Genomic DNA, 19832 nt, shown 5'->3' with positions numbered 1-19832 from the left:
CCACCACCTTCCCCGAGCTCTCCCTGCCAGCAGACGCTCTGGCCCTTCATGGCAGGGGAGGGAAAGGAGCTGTAATTACTGGCTGCAGGTGTAGCTGCCTGCTCCCTTGCCCTGAGGGAACTGAACCATAGCTATGATTAAAGGTAGTTAGCAATCCCTAATGACTACAAACATGTGGAGCTGATAATTACAACTACTTTTCATTCCACCACCCGTGAGGACTGACCTACTGACAGCAATAAACTTTCTTAAGTTTTATCCTTTCCTTTTCTTTTCAGAATTCAGTTTTATAATTTTTTTTTTTTTTTGTAAGGTTTCTCTAATCCTTCTTGACCTTCTTTGGATTTGTGACCAATGGTATCAGAAAGACTGCTGTAAAGGATCCGATAGTAGCTGGAAAGGGGAGAATACTGGGTAGAAAGGAAATATGGTGACTTTCTGTATTCCAATTTGTGCCAGTCATATCAATTGGTACATTACTTTGAAGTTATATCAAACCTGTGAAACTCTAGCTAATGTTAATTTTCACATATTAAAGTCAATTACGAGCTTATATACCCTGCTGCTTGATGGCCTAAATGAACATATTCATGGTATCCACAGAAAGAGTCAGTTATTTGATTATAAAGCGAATTAGGACGTTCCTATTATTAGGCTCTGAGACTGCCTTCTCCGAGAAAGAAAGATGTGCAAGTTCCATAAAATGCTTATCTATCAATCGATTGCGTTCACATCCAACCCTCTCTGCAGATACAGGTAAAGGCCCGGGTAGCTGCAGGAGCAGGATTTGTCGTTCTGCGATAGAAAGACCCCACTCGCCAAACCTGCAGCTACTGGTTCCTGGCGCTAGAACCATTACCCATTTTCTCAGAGGACCCATCCGTTCAGAGGGTCTGCTGTCACCTGGGTAATCCCCGTTTATGACTGTTGCCACAGAAATACCGGTCTTTAATACTCACTGAAATCTTTTCTCTCTGCCTTCACAAGAAGTTAAAGGCTAATTAAGGAAATGCAAACAGGAGCTTCTTTTGAGCCTTCAGTAACAGATTGTAACATGAGGAACTGAAGAAGTGAACATGCACTTAGGCCCTCTGGCAAAGGAAAAACAAACTAAAAAACATTATGATCTTTTTGGCATTTAAAAAATATCCTTTATTCCTTTCTGCATTGTAACACATACAACCCAAAATCAATAATGCAGAGCCACTGTTAAAAAAAAAAAAAAAAGTACAAGATGCTCCAGTCAAAATATCTCTTAACTGGCTCCAGAGGGGCAGAGTCATCCCTCGTCCTCTTCATTGGGAGCAATTCTGACCAAGAGGTGAGGTTTCATACACATGGTCGTGAAGCAAAGCCGGAAAGAAAGGAGTTCAAAGGGGATTTCAAGGTTGAAACGCCTGTACAGCAGACCCCGGCGAGGCAGCCAGAAAACAACCAGCCAGGAACTTTCACGTGACTCGTATTTTTGACAGGGTAGAACTGATCTCAATACTGGAATAAAGATTTGCTCTGCAAATAATTGTTGTGTATGATCCCACTGCTGGGGAATTTATTTCTTTAGTGATAGATTACAGGATAATCCTGGGGTTTTTTTTGAGGACAATTCTGTACAGTGTGACCCCAGGAGAAGCAGGACCTTTACCGCGGTCTGTGACAAGGGATTCCTGTGAGTTAGGTATTCATGGGTATTGACTTCTGTGATTTGGGGGAAAACATTTCACCTGCTTGATGACGATGGTTCCTCCTTCACCTTTCCTCCCAATTCTTTCTTCTGTTAACTCTTTGCATTTAGAACTTTTTTACTGGTGACCCAATAACGCAAAGACTCAATTTCGTGTGGGTCCTCTGCATATGTAAATCCTATTGCTACTAGTAAATAGTAGAAACATTAAAGTCTGGGGAAAAAACCCAAACCCACACACTCCTATAGCTAAACTAGCTGCAGCTTAGGTAGTTTGGACAAGACAAGACTTTGTTTTTCTGTTTGGAAATAAATACAGGACTGGACAGCACGGTCTGAGTTTTTAAATGTGAAAATTATGACCATTAAATCTGTGATTTGAAAATGTGTCAGCAGAAAGCAGAGAATCATATGGATACATTCTGAGTGTTTCTGCCTTAGGGTCAATTGAAACAAGCAGATCTATGGGGCACAACAGTGGAAGGAGCAAGCAACTGGGTGCAAATATGCCTGGGGCTTGTCTAACTTCCATTAAAATAAAGAGTGTGATAGTGCTAATCATTTCTGTCCCTTTACATTTTAAACAGCAGCTGGCGTTGCCTAAGAGCTTTAACTGCGTGCTGGCAGGATTGTGGGCTTGCTAGGCAGAGACATCAGGGAGAGTGATACAGGGTAGAAGGAAGCAGAGGTGCAAACCTGCATTTTCAGGGAAAAGGGTCCAAATGAATATCCAGAAGTCAAAAATGGAACAATTGCAAGTCTCCAAGTTTGTACCAGTAACAAATACCTGCCTCCCACATTTTTACATCTTGTGAATGAAATTGTGAGATGTTCTTAAGATGGCATGCCTGTCTGGGCTGAAAGGGTCAAAACCCCATCCGAGAACCCAGGAGACATAGAAGTGGGCTCTGACAGAGGAGCAAGATTGGACGTAGTACTGCATTTTACCCCTTTCTCCCCACAGAGGCCGAATATGACAGCAGTGGACAGGTATGTGCCTGCACCTCAGTAACCTCATTGGGTATTGGGTTTGCGTGGCCAGGTTTTGGTAGCAGGGGGCCTACAGGGATGGATTCTGTGAGAAGCTGCTAGAAGCTTCCCCTGTGTCTGATAGACCCAATGCCAGACAGCTCCACGATGGACCCAACACTGGCCTATGACGAGCCCATCAGCAATGGTAGTAGCACCTCTGTGAGAACATATTTAAGAAGGGGAAAAAACAACAACCCTGCACAACAGAAACTGCAGTGAAAGAGAGGAGTAAGAACATGTGAGAGAAACAGTGCTGCAGACACCAAGGTCAGCAAAGAACAAGGAGGAGGAGGTGGTCCAGGCAGCAGAACAGAGATTCCCTGCAGCCCATGGAGAAGACCATGGTGAGGCAGGCTGTCCCCCTGCAGCCCATGGAGGTCCACGGTGGAGCAGATATTCACCTGCAGCCCGTGAGCAGGTGGAGGTGCCTGAAGGAGGCTGTGACCTCGTGGGAAGCCCACGCTGGAGCAGGTTTGCTGGCAGGACTTGTGACCCTGTGGGGGACCCACGCTGGAGCAGTTCGTAAAAAGCTGCAGCCTGTGGGAAGGATTCACCTTGGAGAAAGTTGTGCAGAACTGTCTCATGTGGGAGAGTCCCCATACTGGAGCAGGGGAAGAGGGTGAGGAGTCCTCCTCCTGAGGAGGAAGGAGTGGCAGAGCAGCAGAGACGATGTGTGATGAACTGACCACAGCCCCCATTCCCCGTCCCCCTGCGCTGCTCAGGGGGAGGAGGTAGAGAATTCAAGTTGAGTCCAGGAAGAAGAGAGGGGTGGGGGAAGGTGTTTTAAGATTTAGTTTTTATTTCTCATTATCCTACTCTGATTTGATTAGTCATAAATTAAATTAATTTCCCCAAGTTCAGTCTGTTTTGCCTGTGACAGTAATTGGTGAGTGATCTCTCCCTGACCTTATCTCAACCCATAAGCCTTTCATTATATTTTCTCTCCTCTTTTCATCTGAGGAAAGGGGTGACAGAGCAGCTTGGTGGGCATCTGGCCTCCAGCCAGGGTCAACCCACCACAAAGCTGCAGTACCTTACTGTCAACCCACCTTCATTGATGGCTTAAGCTCACGGGCTGTCTGTGGTGTCCTGGGGGTAGAGGACTGCAGGATAAAGGCAGAGGAGTTTGCTAGGGAAAGAAAAAAATCTTGCACTGCTACAGCAATGCCTGTCAGAGGTTGGGTTTGAAAGTCCTTATTTTCACTGACTTGCTTGCTTAAAAGGGAAGATGCTCTAAAACTACTAAAAGTCAAATTTCCTACTTTTGCACCAATCTGATCGTGCTCAATTTCTGTATGTGAGTTATTGCTGGGTTGCTTTGCTGCTTGCAGAAATAGATTATTCTGCAGTTCACAGATGTGTGTGGATTAGTAATACCTCATGGACTGAAGTCTAATTGGAGAGAGAGATATGTGCATACAGGAGAGAAGCCTCAAGGAAGATCGTTTTTCAGTGTCTTTGAGATACATCAGGGGCCATGATAACTTAGGAGTTTTCAAGTCTAAAAATCTACATTCAAATTTTGGCTAAGGTGTTGAGTGAAAGTTTGCCATGGCTTGAGCTTACTTCCAGTCGAGTTATTCAGAGACCTTCTGTAACACGCTGTATGCTTTGACTAGCTAAAAAGATTCACCAGGGCTGTGGCAATCAATTGATGTAGAATGGCAGAGGACTGCCACCTGCTATTCATTATTACTGTTACAGGTAAAATCCCATCTCTGCTGCTGTCACCAGCAGCACGTTTTTTGGTTTTAGTGAGGATGCATCTGATTTATGTGTGCCTTGTATGTGATCAGAGATGTGTCCAAATCAAGTCTTTGCAACTGAATTTTTGGTCTATATCTGAATTAATTAATTAATTGTGAAAAATAACAAAATAAAGAACAAATGTCAAAGTTCAGATTGTCCAGTTTGAGGCTGGGGTGAGGATGAGGTGTGGATTTGGGAGTAAAAATCGAATTTAAACAGGCCGTAGTTTTTTCAGGGAGACGGAATAAGAAGTTGCTTCTATGGGTGATGCTTGACAGTGGGCAATGCTGTTCTAACAGAACTAAATCACCTCTTTGGGGAAGGTAGAGCCGGGTGAGAGAACAAGCGAAAGATTTGCTATACTGGCTACTCTTACGTGCTCCAACAGAGCCAAAACATGTTTGTTCCCAGTGTTCTTCATCCATAGGAGGTTGGACACAGAGGACCCACCGAGGGTGTGGTACAGTCTCAATTTTGTTTGGTTGTCTTTTTGCTAGGGACCATAAGAAAATACAGCTGTAGCAGGTCTGAATGTACCATCTTTTTAAATGACAGCTGCAACATTTTCTTCTTCTGTGAATTTAGCCTCAAGGGTCTTATTCACTCTGTCTTTCAGATCTTTTGGATCACATCTCACCCACTTCTGCTTTGTATAGTCAACCAATTAATAATGGCTTGAGAAGCAGGCAGGGATAATTGGCATACACTTTGTAGAAGAATAATCGTGAATGTGAAATTGTATGGATCATAATTGTTTTCCTTGCCTTTCATTCTGTTGCACCATATTAGTCCTTGTAGTACCTCAAGGAAGAATATAATATAGATGGCCATTCTGGGTCAGACCAAAGTTCTCATCCAGCCAAATGTCTGTCTTTGATGGTGACTACTAGAGGGTCATTTGTAACTGTGATAAGAAAAAGTAAAGGCAGAGCAATCATTTTCCCAGTACTTCTCTAATGTCCAGCAATTTGTGTTTTTAAATGATTCTTAACCCAGAATTTGTATATATTGCTGTTCTCTTGTTTAGGTATTTTATATGCTTAGCTGGCACTGCTGCAAAATCCCACAATTACTACCCTTGTGGATCCTGCAAGGTAGAAAAGTGGTATATTATCTCCACATTATGGATTTTGAACTAAGGAGCAAAGAGACTTGAAATGCCACCATCTAAAAATAGATTAGAGCTGTTACAGTTCATTAGCACAATAAAAACTTTGGAACAAATTGATACCCAGCCTGTCCTTAAAAATCCAACCTCTCTATAAACTTTCTATTACAGTACTACATGATGAGACAAGGGTGACCGCAACCCTGAAATTTTATGATAGTTCTATGTTGCTTCACTTTCCCAGTAAATGCCAGCAACATGATCCTATGTAGTACGACTTCAATTACACAGAGTTGCTTCCAGATGACTTTCAGACTCCAAGATCAGGTACCCCCAATTAAAGAAGGAAAGGTGCATGTATGTGTGGGATGGTCATCAGAAATTTGCAGGTTGTTCAAAGGGATTTTCAGGTTGTTGAAAATGTCAATAGCTCATGACACTATGACATCACACTACTAAAATAAGTAATGTGTAGGTTAGAAGGGCTTCGGATAAATGGGAGAATGTATGACAGGAGGTCTAAGCTGGTAGTCGGCAATATGCAGGAGGACTCTTTTAGCACTTGGCCTACATTGCCTTGGCACAGTCCTGCTACTCCTGCTACTCCGTCTGTGGAAAGTTTTCAACGCTCTGTCCTGCTTAGTTAACTCGTGGCCCTCTCTATCACTATTATTTCAGCATCTCAAAATCACTAATGTATTTGTCTTCATACCACTTCGAAGATGTAGCAAGGGCCTGAGCACTATTTTCTAAATGGACAGAAAGATCTGAAGTCCACACTGGTGAATCCAGGTGTGGGCTGTTGATACCACAATATCTAACCTTCAAGTACCTGGCTCCAGGGTTAACGTGCGCCTGTAGTGAGTAGATGGTACTAAGCTTGACTTTGGAGAGATGTATGTCTTGTATCCTGCCCATTTCGCAAGCTTACATCCCTGTCTCCCCTTGAGCTTCATAGTTTGGGAACCTTAGCTCCAGGTAGATCTTCCAGCTGGCCACGCAGAACACAGCAAAGGTAATTCCTTTGTTTTAGGAGGAAAGATTGAAAAGTCCTATTATAATGCTCCCAAAATAAACTGGGAAGAGAGGCGAAACAGAAATTTTCCTTGCTGCTACAGTCTTAGTGGTGATATTTTATCACTTACGTGATGATTGAAAGACTATAGGAACAAATGTGAGGCTGTAATTCTAAATTAAAGACATTTGTCAGGCATTTATCTTGCTTTATCTTTTTTTTTTTAATTAATACGCACTCATTGTTACAAACCTACTGTACTCCAAAAAGACATTTTGTACGAGTAGTGAAATGCTCTTCTTCAAGTTCAACAAAAAAACATCAAAATACTTTTATAGCTATTGCTACGTGATTATTGTTCACAGCTTGTATGTTTGGTTAACTGTGTGGCATCTGGTATGGATAGCTGGATATTATACTGCAGTCATGAATGGCTAGTAAAACTATGTAGTAAGTACCTAAAAGTTCTTGCTAATGTAACTGTAAGAGTCTATGTTACTGAAGGTCTGTATTATTTTTTCTTATTTTGTTCATCCGGAAAGCTGGTTACAGTACTAGCAGTGTATTGGTTGGATGCAACCGACAGAAGTTTTAATGACCTTGATATAAAGAAAGGCTTAAACGGACGTCATACATTTTGAATAAGAGATAAAGATGCTTAGAAATACTTATGGATAGCATAGGATAAAAGCCAAGTTTCCTGAAAGCAGAAAAAATATTTTAAATTTGGTCTTTCTTTCCAGATCTGTGCATTCAGTTAGGTGAATAAAATATGTATGCATTTTCTTCTTTGGTGTAACAGTCTACTGATAGGGTTTTTCATACCCATTATTTTATATATGTGTCTCCTCAGAAAAACCACACTGTTGGCAAGAACATGAGGAACAATAATCTCATTTATATTGCTGTAGACTGTGGGCAGAACGACTACTTTTCTGCACTGGAGTTTAGAGACGCTTCTGTGAAAGGAACCACAGATTTGTATATGACAAACAAGCACAACTTGGATCCCAGCTGGATACAAAGGCAAATCCATAGATTGTACTAATGTTCATGCTTCTTGCTCTTTTCCCTGCCAACTTGTTTTCTTATCTATTTTATATAAAAAGAAATCAAAGTTTACGGCAACATTTAAATCCTGATATGCCAAATATCCTTATCTTGGCATCTACGGAGAGATGATAGCGCCAGGACAGGGAAACAAATTTGTCATCTCCTTGTCTTTTAAGTCAGATTAAAACCACCTCTAAATAGTTGGCCTTCCAGTACGGCTCTTGTTATTTCTCAATGGCACAGCATATCACATTGCTAAATGTAAATTGCTCTTGGCTAGTTTTTCAAAGTAATTTGACAACATAGTTTGATTTCACTCTAACATAATCTAGAAACTGTTTCCCAGCAGTGGGACAAAGGGAATGTGAAGAAACTATTATACAGAATTCCTGGCAATTTGCTTCTTTCATACAGTACCTATCATAATTTGCTTAACTATAGCAATCTTCCTAGGTTCAAACGCTCTTCTTAGATGTATTCAGTGATTACATGAACTGTATGGATTTCATACATTAGATGAGACTTTGCTTAGAATACTAATGTTATGTGCTTTACAATAATGCAGTGAATCCCAATTTGGTTTTGATTGCAATAATCTGGAGTCAAATGTGCAAACCCTTGCTAATTTAAATTGATTTTACCTTTATCGTTTTGCATATTACATGATCTAGAGCCACACAAACAAAAGCTTGTTTGGACTTACCGTGCTTTCCTTTTCAGAAAACAGAATTCTTTTTAATTAAAAACACTTTAAAAAAATCAGTATGTGTAATTGCTAACACCTGCTATGTGTTACTAACAGATGTTTCTTACTTACCTAAGGGAACTGTTATAATTACACTATAAGCTTATTGGAATGGCATTTAACCAAGATAGTTTAGGAACTTTAGGTGGTGACTTTGTGTTCTTTTATTCATCTTTCCTCTAAAAAACTTATAAAAACAAACAAAAAAAACAACCAGCCCTCCTCACTTCATGTCCCCAGCTCATGTTGACCAAACACAGGTCACCACAACGAAGCTTTGGATGTTCAACTTCTCCTTGCTCCTCGGTTCATCCCTGAACATCAAGGAGGAGCTTGCATGTGTTGCTTCAAGCATAGCACTGGAGCCTGTCTTGGCGAGGCCAAGGATGGGGCAGTTTTGTGCCTTACAAGTCGTGCTAACAGCGGGGTTTGAGGGATGCAGACTTGCTGCGTGATCGTGGGCAGCCCACCCAACCTCTCTGCCTCTGTGCTCTTCTCCGTGAAATATTGGCAACGTCGCCTGTTGGGAGGCCTAAGCGAAAGGTGTTTGCCCAGGGCTTTGAGATCTTCGGATTAAAGTAGAGGTCAGTACGAGTAGTTCTGAACGTTGTCCTGTCGCTACGACCTGGCAGCCCGGAGGCAGGCTGGCCCCGCGGTCCCGGCGGAGGTCTGCCGGCAGGGCAGGCTGCGGGAGGTACAGGGTGGGGGAAGCCTGCATCTTCAGACGCGACTGCAGAGGAAGCCACTCTGCGCTCTCCCTCTGCATCTTCATTTATGAAACTAATCATACAATTACCTGCAGGCATGTGTTAAATATGACACTGGTCTCTGCAAAATAATGGGCCAATTGCAAACAATGAATAAAGAGAGGCAGCTCCATTTATAACTGCTGTTTCAACAGAGCTGTGTTGTAATCAAAGTGATCTGAGGGTGACTCATTAATTAATTGATGTTCTTTTTTATTATGTGCTATTGAGTTAATGAGTAATTTGTGCTAGATAACTCTCTGAACACACTGATTACGTGAGATATTTTCTGGGGCTTTCATACCAATGACACGCTGAATAGGTGGAAGATGGTATTTGCTTATGTATACTCATTATTAGCAGGTTCAGGATGAATATAAATCAGCAGAAGGGCATTTTAAAAGGTATTAAGACACATGCAACCCTCACTTTCAGGCTTTAAGCAGATATTCTTCAGCTTTTAACGCCTTAAATAGTATTAAAATCACCTCCTTTATAATACTTCTATCACCCACAACTGGCAGCTTCTAGAAAGGGTGCCTACACAAAAGATTTTTACTGGGAGCATGTTTGTGCTAATGGCTTATTACCTTGCACATATTGTATTTCGGTTTCCTTTTGCAAGGTACTGAAGTGAACAGTAAACAGGTTTGGCTGCATCATTGGACTGAAGTAGGAGAAATGTATTAAGTGAATAAGTAATTGGCTTTTTTTATCTAAAGTGGTATTTAAAAGAATAAAAACACTGTTCTTATATATAGTACACACTTTGCTTTCTGTAGTTTGAGTTGTTAAAGCTTTTGCTTTATTGAAACCACAACATCTCCAATGCCATAGGAGTTTTTTATTCATTAAACAACAAATGGCTAAATTGATAATTTAGTCTGACAACAGCAGCACAGTGGAAGCTTTCAGAAGAATCAGCTAAATGTATAAAATTATACCCAGCAATCACTACAGACCTTCATTTTTGACAAGATTTGTTCTAGGTACAGATGACTGTAAACTACCTACTGCTGAGAAAATTATAAGAAGCTGCTGTATATTACGTTCAAAAAAGCCTTTAAAGTACTTTATCTGTACAGGCAAAACCTTGTCACAGTCCCTGTTTGTTTGTTTCTTTCCCCCACAGTCTCCCTTCTTACTGACCACTTTTCAATCTGTTTTCCTCAAGTCACTTTGTATGTAGGCAATTAGGAACATTTGAGGGATTGCTGGATGATTGTTCTTTATTTACATTACATGAGCATAAATTTGAGCATTTGGGGAGGGTAGGTAGAGGCAAGAAGGTGTGCTTAAAAAAAAAAACCCAGAAAATATGCTAAGCAAGATAAAAATACAATTATGAAACAGATCAACTTTTAGCCCTAGTCACTGCTTCTGCAGAATCCAGGCTGTCTTGATTCATCACCAGTCGTGGCAGATAACAGGCACAGAAGCTTTCTGCAGCTGAAAATTAAGGTTGAGTAATTTGTACTTTTCCACGTGGCTTAAAAACCAACAATGTGAGAATAATATTTTTTTGTTGTTATTATTATTTTTGTCTGGCTAAACTTAGAGATTTATACAGATAGAGATAAAACACCCTAAAGAAAGGAGCTGCAAGTGGAAGCATTCCTGCCTGGCAAATGAGCATACACTGAGCAATGGTCACTAGGAGAACATTTTGTATGCAGACAGAACATGTTGACACACAGAGTGATGGAGAGGGAAACCTAAGGTAGATAACTAAAAGCAACCCAAAGGAATGGTCTAAGATCAATAAAGCGTCCTGGCAGTTAATGTCTCTTCAATATTGTCTTATGATATTATACTTCATTGGAGTTGCAAAAGTTTCCATTAAATATCTCAACTCCCAGTTGTTATTTTAACAGCCAGGCAAGATGGAAGTTTGAAACACAGGAAAATGTGTAATTGATCTTTGACCTACCTCAAATCTAAGTTTATGCTGTATCCTTTACATACAAATTTTAGATATGTATGTGAATAAGATATATGAGCTTAAAGTCCTCAAAGCAATGCCATACCATTGCAGCACTTCAAACAAGCCTATCAGCATTTCTTTATCTTTACATCAATTAAGGTTGATAGACTGGTAAGACTATTTTTCTCTCCATAGCAGAACCACTCTCCTCTTCCCCATTTTGAGCACGTCACAAAACACACACACGCACATATGAGTAACATGGTGTGTAACAATAAGCCGCTATTTTCCCATTCCGCTCTCTTCATTTACCCCAGAAAGAGCTGAGCAGTGGCACTTTGTGGCAATGAGAGAGTGCTTTAGCATTTAGAACACTCTTCGTGTGTAGCTGCCCCCATCCCCAGTAAGGTCTTCCACAGGCTTAGTTGGTTTTGGTGCTCTCCTACGTAAGATCTGTAGTTAGCTACTGCACAGACAAATGCTCTGCTTCTCCCAGAATGTCTTAATTCTACTAGCAACATTTGCATGCATAGCTCTTGGTTTTCTGAAGAGCCAAAAATGCTTTACAAAAGCAGGCAATGCAGTAGCCCCATTCGGCAGACAGGAGCAACTGAGGCACGGAGAAGTTGAGTGACTTGCCCAGGCTTAAAGCCAAGTCAAAGACGGAACCAAGGTCCTTGCTTTCCTGTTCCCCAGCCCTATTTCTGAACCAGGGATTTCTATCCAGTCTGTAGTCTGCTAGTGGAAAGCAGAAGAGAGACCTTTCTAGCTTCTAACTGAAAGACACAACAGAAGCTGGAGGAGAAAACGGACACTGGAATCAAAATAAGGTAAGATGATTCTTCCCTTCCTGGCCGTCCTCACCTCTGTAGAAAGGACAACTTGTTTATTGCACTTGAAGTAGATGTGGAAGAGCCTAATAGTATGTCTGACATCAACTGCTTCATTATCCCAAAGCCATTAAGGGACAGTGGAAGGGAGTGGAAGAGAAACTTGTACTGAAGGTTGGGAAGGAAAATAGTCCACAAAAAAGGGGTAAATTTCATTTGAAAGACTATGTGGAGCTATTTCTTCTAATTAGCAAGAACAGCCTGAGGAGTCGTTGCATCTCTTACTGGTCCTGTATGAGTCAAAGTCCAGTTTTGTGAGCCATGCTTATTTGTAAAAGGGTTCACAGCCAGAAACAAAACCACGCTGTAAAAATAGTCATTAAAACTAAATATCCATTGCTAAACCAAGCCACTGTGCAGTGTACTCCAAACCATACACGAGAGGAATTACCCCACTGCATTACAAAGTGTCTTTCCCCAGCTGCAGTAAAAACGCGTTGAAACTGCGCCAGGGGACAGGAGGAGCAGGGAAGGACGGCACCCAGCCTCAGCAGAGGTGGTGGTTCTTAGGTGAAATAAAAACAAGAGCTCAGCTTCATAGCAACATAGAGTATAGTGGGTTTCTTTTCATCCTTTTTTTTTTTTTTTTTTTTCTGTTTCTTTTTTTTCTTTATGTTATTTTTGTTAAATGTAGGCTGCTTTCCCGGTGAGCTAGATTACAGGGGCAAAGAGAAAAGAATTAAATATGCATTTTGCAACTTTTTAAACATTCATCCTGCTTTCCTTTGCCAAACACCTGTAAGCTCCATCAGGGGCACGAGCACTTAGGGACACCCTGCTGATGCAATCGCTTCATGGCTTTAAAAACAGAGGTCCGCCTCTCCTGGAAAATGGACTGATTGCCGACGGTAGCTGTCAGCAGTGACTCCACCTCTGTCAAAAGGATTTTAATTGCCAGTATTGATGGGAAAACCCTGTAGGATAGGACAATGGACAGCAAAGTACCTGTGTGTGGCGGTGTGGTAACTCTCACTTTCTGTATTGGTATTTCAGAGTTTTGCCCCATCTACATCAGCACTTAAATTACCTTCAGCATTCACTGAGGTGGGTAATTAGAAACCAGTCACTCTCCTAGTGTCAGCTCGAGGTCATCTCCTTAATGTAAACAGACCCTCAGAGGGGGCTGTTTACAGTGCCTTCTAGTTTCATTTTTTTCCAGGGTTTGTTGAGGACACAGCCCAGAAAACTTTTGGGTTAAGCCCTGACTGAAAAAAAAAAGAAAAAAAGGAAAGAGAGAGAGAGAGAGAGAGAGAGAGAGACCCCTCAAATTTTAAGAAATTTTAAAAATGTATATAAACAGAAGTCCTCTCCCTTTCCTCCCCCCTAAAAAATAAGTGATTTCAGAAAAATAACATATAATTATATATATATATATATATAAGATACCCAGAGGCACTGGTTTGCATTAGGGCTTAATTTCCAGCTAAATTAAAAATCAAATCCAGGCATTTTGAATGCCTAAGGGGCACAAAAGCAGCACCCAAAATCATTAACTTTTGCACCTTTTATAATATATCCCAAACCGGTCAGATTTGTTTTTCAAAATTTCGTAGTAAAATAAAAGTGCTCTTTGAGGAAAATCTATGCAATTAAACAGCAGATGCTTAACCCCTGAAAAATAGAGGCTTATAACAGAAGTGCTGATAGACCCTTAACCATAGCATCATTAGCAGCAGGTGCTACTAGAGTTACTAGTTTTCTAAATAGTTTTAATGTAAACAGTATTCTTCAGCTCTAAGTGTACCATAATGGTTGGGATTTGCTCTTTAATTCTTTTTACTAGAAAGATGCAGCTCATTTAAAATAGCTGGTAGATACAGAAAGCATAAATATACAGTAAGTTTAGACACTGATTGTACTAAATGCAACAATACAAAGAAGCAAACAGGAACACAAATGGTAACACAATAAAACTGTATTACATTTGTGCTTCAAATATTACAATACATTATATACAATAGTCCAAAATAAACATCTCATGCCAAATGACACAAAAAGAAACATAAAAACCAAACAAATCAAAAACCCCAAGAGCAAGCAAAAAGAATCCAGCTGTATGTACAGTACCTTTTTAATTAACATTCAACTCTGAACTGGAGCAATTTTCACTACATACAGATGCAGTCCGCCTTTTATTTCACGCAACCATTCTGTCTCCCTATATCTATGCTATTCAGTAGGTTCCTGTGTCATTTCTTATATACATGTTGAGCAAAAAAGATAAAAGGACATAGTGCTTTGTATTCTTAACGATGTGGCATCAGATCAGCGAACCTGGGGTGCATAACCTTCTTTCATTAAACCCTCCTCATAGTCTGTCTGGCACAGAATCATGTTGTTCTTCAGGAAAAATTTGTCTCCAACGCAAAATCTGAAATTACAATAATAAAGGGAAAAAAAAGGTAGTTTCAGGATGAATGATGTGACGTGATCTTACACATAAGGACTGTACAACAAGTGTTCACGACTTTGTTGTACCGACCGCACGGCTTGCACCTCTGCCGTCTGTCGCAGCGCACACCGACGCGTGTGCACGTAGGTGAAAGCCCAGCAGAGGAATTGCTCTGCTATCAGAATTAATCCTCTGCTTTCAATAAAACCTAGTGCACTCCAACGCTTTTGCTTCCCCAGCCAAAGGCGTTGCCCAAAGCCCACTGAAGACGGTGGGAGCCTTGGATCAGGTCACTAGCACACCGATAAACCAGAACAAGCATGCCAGGCTGCTGAGTGGAGTGAAAAGTAAACGTCCTGCTTCCACACAAATCAGGAGGAAAACAAAGAGATCGCATGCGGTGGGATGCTCATCTGAGAGACATTACACTTGTCTTGTGCAGGCGTACCAGTAAGAATTTCTTGGTTTACTCCAGTTGGGTATTTTGCTAGAGTCGATTTAACCCGGTGGTTCTGAGAATCTTTTCTAGCACACACACAACTTCACGTATATTGTGGTGTGAACTAGAGACACGCAGGCAGGTAAGCGGAGAAGTCTTCCCCCACCCCCCACCCCGTAGGAATTGATTATAAATTTAGTTACTCAGCTAACTACTCTCTCTCTTGTGGTATCAGCATACCTACCTTGTTATACTATTACGTGCATCAGAATGATCTGATTGCTACAAAACGGTGCTGAGATATTTCATTTGATTTTCTCTGATGAGTAGGAAAATCAGGTAACGTTAACACTTCTGGCTGGCTGGCTTCAGACTCTGAGTAAAGTAGGATTTCCCAGCCAAGCACTACGCTTGGACATAACAAGGCTCTTCACCGACTCCCCCCCTCAACCCTTTCCCCCTGACAAAGCCAATCTTCTCGAAGATACTTAGGGAGCAAGTGAATAGGGCCAATGCATAGAAAAAGAGTTTCCCTAGTGACTGCCTTGGCAGGGTTACGTGCCTTTGTTTATAGTGAACTCTCCAGCTATAAAATATATTGGGAGGCACTGCTCACATTATTCCAATTAAAATGAGAGAAAGTAACCTAAATGAACCCCTTAACACTGATGGGAATAAATTAAACCAGTTTCTACCAGCTAATTATGGATCTCACTACATAAAGTATTGTTTAATGTGTAACGGATTATAATGTCCTTTTTTGTATAATTTCCAAATGGTGACATCTTGGACACAATTAGGGTCAGATATAAATGCTTGTGTTGTTTACGGTAGATTTAACAACAGAGTAGCTATGGGAATGGCTGTATATGTATTTAATTGTAACAATTTAACCTTCAAATAGTGGTGCCTGCTGTAGTTGACCCAGTAAAACTACGTAAATGACACAGGTTGACCCGCCTGACCTCTGATAGTGGTCTCTCTTTATCCGATAGTCAATTTCTAATGATGTTCAAGCAGAAATCCTGGCGAATTGTCACAGATTATATTGTGTATTGAAAGCAGTCCTTTAATGTTTTGTGAAGTTGGAGGTTTAAATGAGTAGCAGTTGGACTGATTTACATTTGTGAAGATTGGAATGCTAGACAAACAGTGAACCCATTTATTTTCCAACTGGGTAGCTCTGGAAATTTATCCTTATGCTAGCTAAATAGATAGAGGGAAAATAGTGTAATAAAAAAGTGGATTGAAAAGAATTAGCTCTGCTCTTAAAGGAAAATTGGTTTGTTTATTTGTGGACTTTTTTTTTTTTCTGTAGGATTACTGCCTGCTGCTGATGATGATTGAAAACAGAGATTATGGAATGATCCCCAAATCTTTACGTTATTTATGGTCAAGACTCTTTTATAGAATTTACAGGTTCCTGCTATTCTTCCCACCCCAATCCTGGTGTATTAGGCTACTAACAACAGAAAAGTATTTTGAGTAGGTGTGTCGAAATGCAGAATTCTTGAACCAAACAAGTTCTTTGGTGGTTTCTCTAGTTGCCATCGTTCGTATTTTTGTCCACCAACAATAATGCTGAAAAAAATTCTTTTGCGCATCTCACCAGATTAGCTAAAAGTGTCTTAACTAGTGCTAATACATAGAAGTGTTTTCCCAGAAAAATCGCATTAAAAAAAGAAAATTTTTAAAAATAGTTCTTCTTAGTTGCTCTAAAAGGAACATACAGATTTATGTGGACTAAAGCAGAGGAAGTTAGGTATTGTGACAAACCAGTCGCTCCATTTCAGTTAGCCCAAGGACTCCTGATGGGGCCGGAGCGAGGGATGTCTGGCCAGCAGTGCCTACCACATCGGAGGGTAATGGCACAGCAGGGTGGCTCTCCCCATGGGTTGGGCACCAGTAGGAGACACAACCACCTCTGTTTGCCCACCAGAAAGCACTGACTCCGCACTGTGAATGTTTTTCAGCAATGTATTCCTTTGTGTTCCAGCGTAATACACAGATTAGCGGACTAATTTGTTTAAAATATTTAGTAAATGAAAAACACACTGCTGAAGTGCAATTCGCTTGCACAGCAATGGTTTCACATGTGACTTCTTGCAATATTGCTTGCATCAAAACCCTGGCTGAAGGATTTTGTTTCTCAGCCCTCAGAGAAGTGCCATGGTTTGAGTTAAACTGCACCAGCTACATGAGGGAGTCAGGATGCCTTTCCCAATAAGAAGTGTCAATGCCTTTTGCTTTTGCTATGTTAATATATCGAGCCAGAAATGCTCTACCTATGTCTACATGGCATTTGACAGCTTTATGCATGAGTGGCTTTAAACATACACAGTTCCACAAATCATTTACCTTCCAAGTGTACAGCTGTCTTGTGCAGAGGCTGCCAGTGGCCTGTCTAGACACGCTTGGTTCTGTGATAACTTGTTGGGTGGGGGTCTGTCTGCATAGAAAGATACCCTCTGGGTTCATCTGGGGCTGCGTTTGCATGCCTGGGGGTGATCCTCTGTGCCTTCGGGGGAAACCTGTTACTTACGATTCTTCTGGTCCAAATTCTGCAACCGTTTGCACATTGTGCAAGTTCAGTGACCCAAACGCATTGGCAAAGGCTGATGGTGAGGCTTGTGTCTGTCTCTGGGTATTACATGTGTGGGTTTTGCACTCATTAGGTGAAAAAGAGGTAAGCACCAGGTGAAAAACATATAAACGTGGCATGCTAGCTCCAAGTACAATGAGACAAGGCAAGCAGACAGAGGAAGTACGACAAAATCTGTCCAGCCACACTTTCAGCCGCCTTTGACTCTCAAGAACAGATTTAGCCTCTTCTGAAGTTAAAGAGCTAAATCTTGCAACTACTTCAGACTGGCTTTGCACAGTCCAGGCTTTAAACATGGCTCAGCTTTAAAATGGAAGGGTAAATTCAAGCCTAGCCTTCCACCTCTGGCAAGTGTTGGGGTTTTTTATGGAATCGGCATGGGATGTAAATCAGGGCACAATTTGGGCATGTATATCAAGTGAAGTCAAGGAGCATATTAAGATGCCACTGGGTTAGGAGTATATAACGAGGCAAGACTGTTACTCTTCTAGCAGGCAGATGGTAGCCTTCAGCCTACCTTAAAACCCTCATCCAATATTTTTAATAGGCGTGCAAGATGAACAGGAAAAAATATCAATAGGCTGCATTAACATGCCAGATTGGACTTACCACCATAAATTGATAATACTACTTTTGACACGACTGTGACATTAGTAGAATGACCATTATAATTAACCTGCATCCTAGAACTCCTGTTATATTTTACAATGGCAAAAGGAAGGCCATTTATATTACAAAATGACCTCTGTTATCACCTTGTTTGGAAGGGGAAGGTGTGCCTAGACTAATCACAAGAAGTATAAAACTTCCATTTTGAGAAACAGCTATTTCATTGCTCAGAACAGATATTTAAGGAGATCTCACTGCTGTCTGCCATTTTTCTGATGCACAGGACGTGTTAAGGTATCAAAAACTTCTTGAGAAAGCAAGAGAAATACTGCTGTGCACAAAGATGGCTGTGTGTGAAGTGCCTCCTCTGGTAATGTCAGATCTTTGTTGTTGTAGAAAGAAACCAAATCTGGTAGCATTTAATTGATTTCCTCTAGGATAAAGAAAGCTCAGACTTACCCCACTCACACCCTTCTCCTCTGCTGTGTGCACTCAGTGATGTAACTTGTCCTCTGCTTTTTCCTCCTTTCCTCTTTTTTTAAAAGCTCCTTTGAGTTTCCAGGATAACTCAAATTAATGTCAATCTATATGCATCACTAAGAGAACAAAGCCACTCTTTCACACCACACTTCTTCAGTTCATACCTATGGTTTACTAATTCTAGGGTTCTGTCAAAATGTCCATTTATTGTCGAAGGCTGGAAAGTGGGAGCTGTGCCTGGGTTTGTACATTTTTGCCAGTACGATGTAGTATGTACGCACACAGAATCCTAGTTCAACTTGCAACCACAAACCTCAACTTGGTGTGCTTTTCGATTACTATTTTTTTAAAAGAAGACATGGAAAATGTGTTAATTTTTATTCTAAATTTAGAGACACTCAAAGAAAATGAACAGTTATTCAGGTCTTCAGAAATCATAAAATGACCACTCATGCAAAAATCTAATGTTAGTGTTTGAAATAAGGATGTCCCTGGCATTGCATTCCCTCCCCCCTGCTTCATGGAGAACAAAGGCAGCATTGTGTGGGCATTTTACAGTTTATACTGGGGGTAAGTGCTTACAGCTCCATCAGGACAGCGATTTGAATGAGTATGTAACCATTTTCAGTCCAGTTCCCATAAAAATAAAATACAGGCTGTTTCGGATAGAAGGATAGAACAGCCGATTTAAACACCCCTCACTGATAGCAGATGGGGGTTTTAAACCATTCCCTGAGCTGACTTCAGATGGCAAAGTACCGCAGAAGTACGGAATGAGCTGCTAAAGCAGCCGACAGAGAGTGAAAGGAAGGACATGGAAACTCCGGAAAGTGGGAAAGCCGAAGGCAGACTGAGATCATCGCTGTAGTCAGAAGTGTCAAGCAAAGATACAGCTGAGCCCACTCGCAAGATTTTCCACTCCATTTTGCTAGTCACACATATGCAACCTGACAAAGTGTGAAAGGCAGTGTCTGTTTACAAGTTTGTTTTTCCAGTGGTTTCCATTTTTTTTCCTTTTTCTGCAGAAATTAACTATATTGAGGCTACTGCCAATGTGAGGCGAAGTGCTTCTGAGGAGAAGCTTAATATGTTTATAGAGAAGAAAGGGGAGCGCTCACACCCTTAAGATGACTGTCACTAAACTCTGCAGATATTTAGGAGATGGAAAAACTTCAAATTAGGACTAAGCCAGACAGAGACATGAAAGATAAGGGGATGCTAAAACCTTTAGGCTAGGAGCAGAGCTTAATATTCACAAAATCCCTCCAACTTTAAGCATCAATATCATGAAAAAATGGGGAAAATATGTCAAAACTGGCTGGATGGAGCAATTAGATCCTAGAGCTCAATAGCTTTATGAAAGGGAA

General features: G+C 41.0%; 1 protein-coding gene across 6 annotated transcripts in view; it reads right to left on the bottom strand.

The window, feature by feature from the left end:
• Positions 1-9953: 9953 nt before the first annotated feature.
• The window catches only part of LMO3 (LIM domain only 3), a 64717-nt gene continuing 54838 nt past the window's right edge, over positions 9954-19832 (bottom strand). For all 6 annotated transcript variants that reach the window (XM_075440382.1, XM_075440389.1, XM_075440360.1 and 3 more), the window contains one exon: positions 9954-14314. In XM_075440382.1, coding sequence (XP_075296497.1) covers positions 14209-14314 — 106 coding nt within the window. In that variant the 3' untranslated portion in view covers positions 9954-14208. The remainder of the gene's footprint in view (positions 14315-19832) is intronic.

This window comes from Opisthocomus hoazin, chromosome 1 (genome assembly GCF_030867145.1).
Source record: "Opisthocomus hoazin isolate bOpiHoa1 chromosome 1, bOpiHoa1.hap1, whole genome shotgun sequence".
Classification (NCBI taxonomy): domain Eukaryota; kingdom Metazoa; phylum Chordata; class Aves; order Opisthocomiformes; family Opisthocomidae; genus Opisthocomus; species Opisthocomus hoazin.
This window is presented reverse-complemented; position numbering and strand designations above follow the sequence as displayed.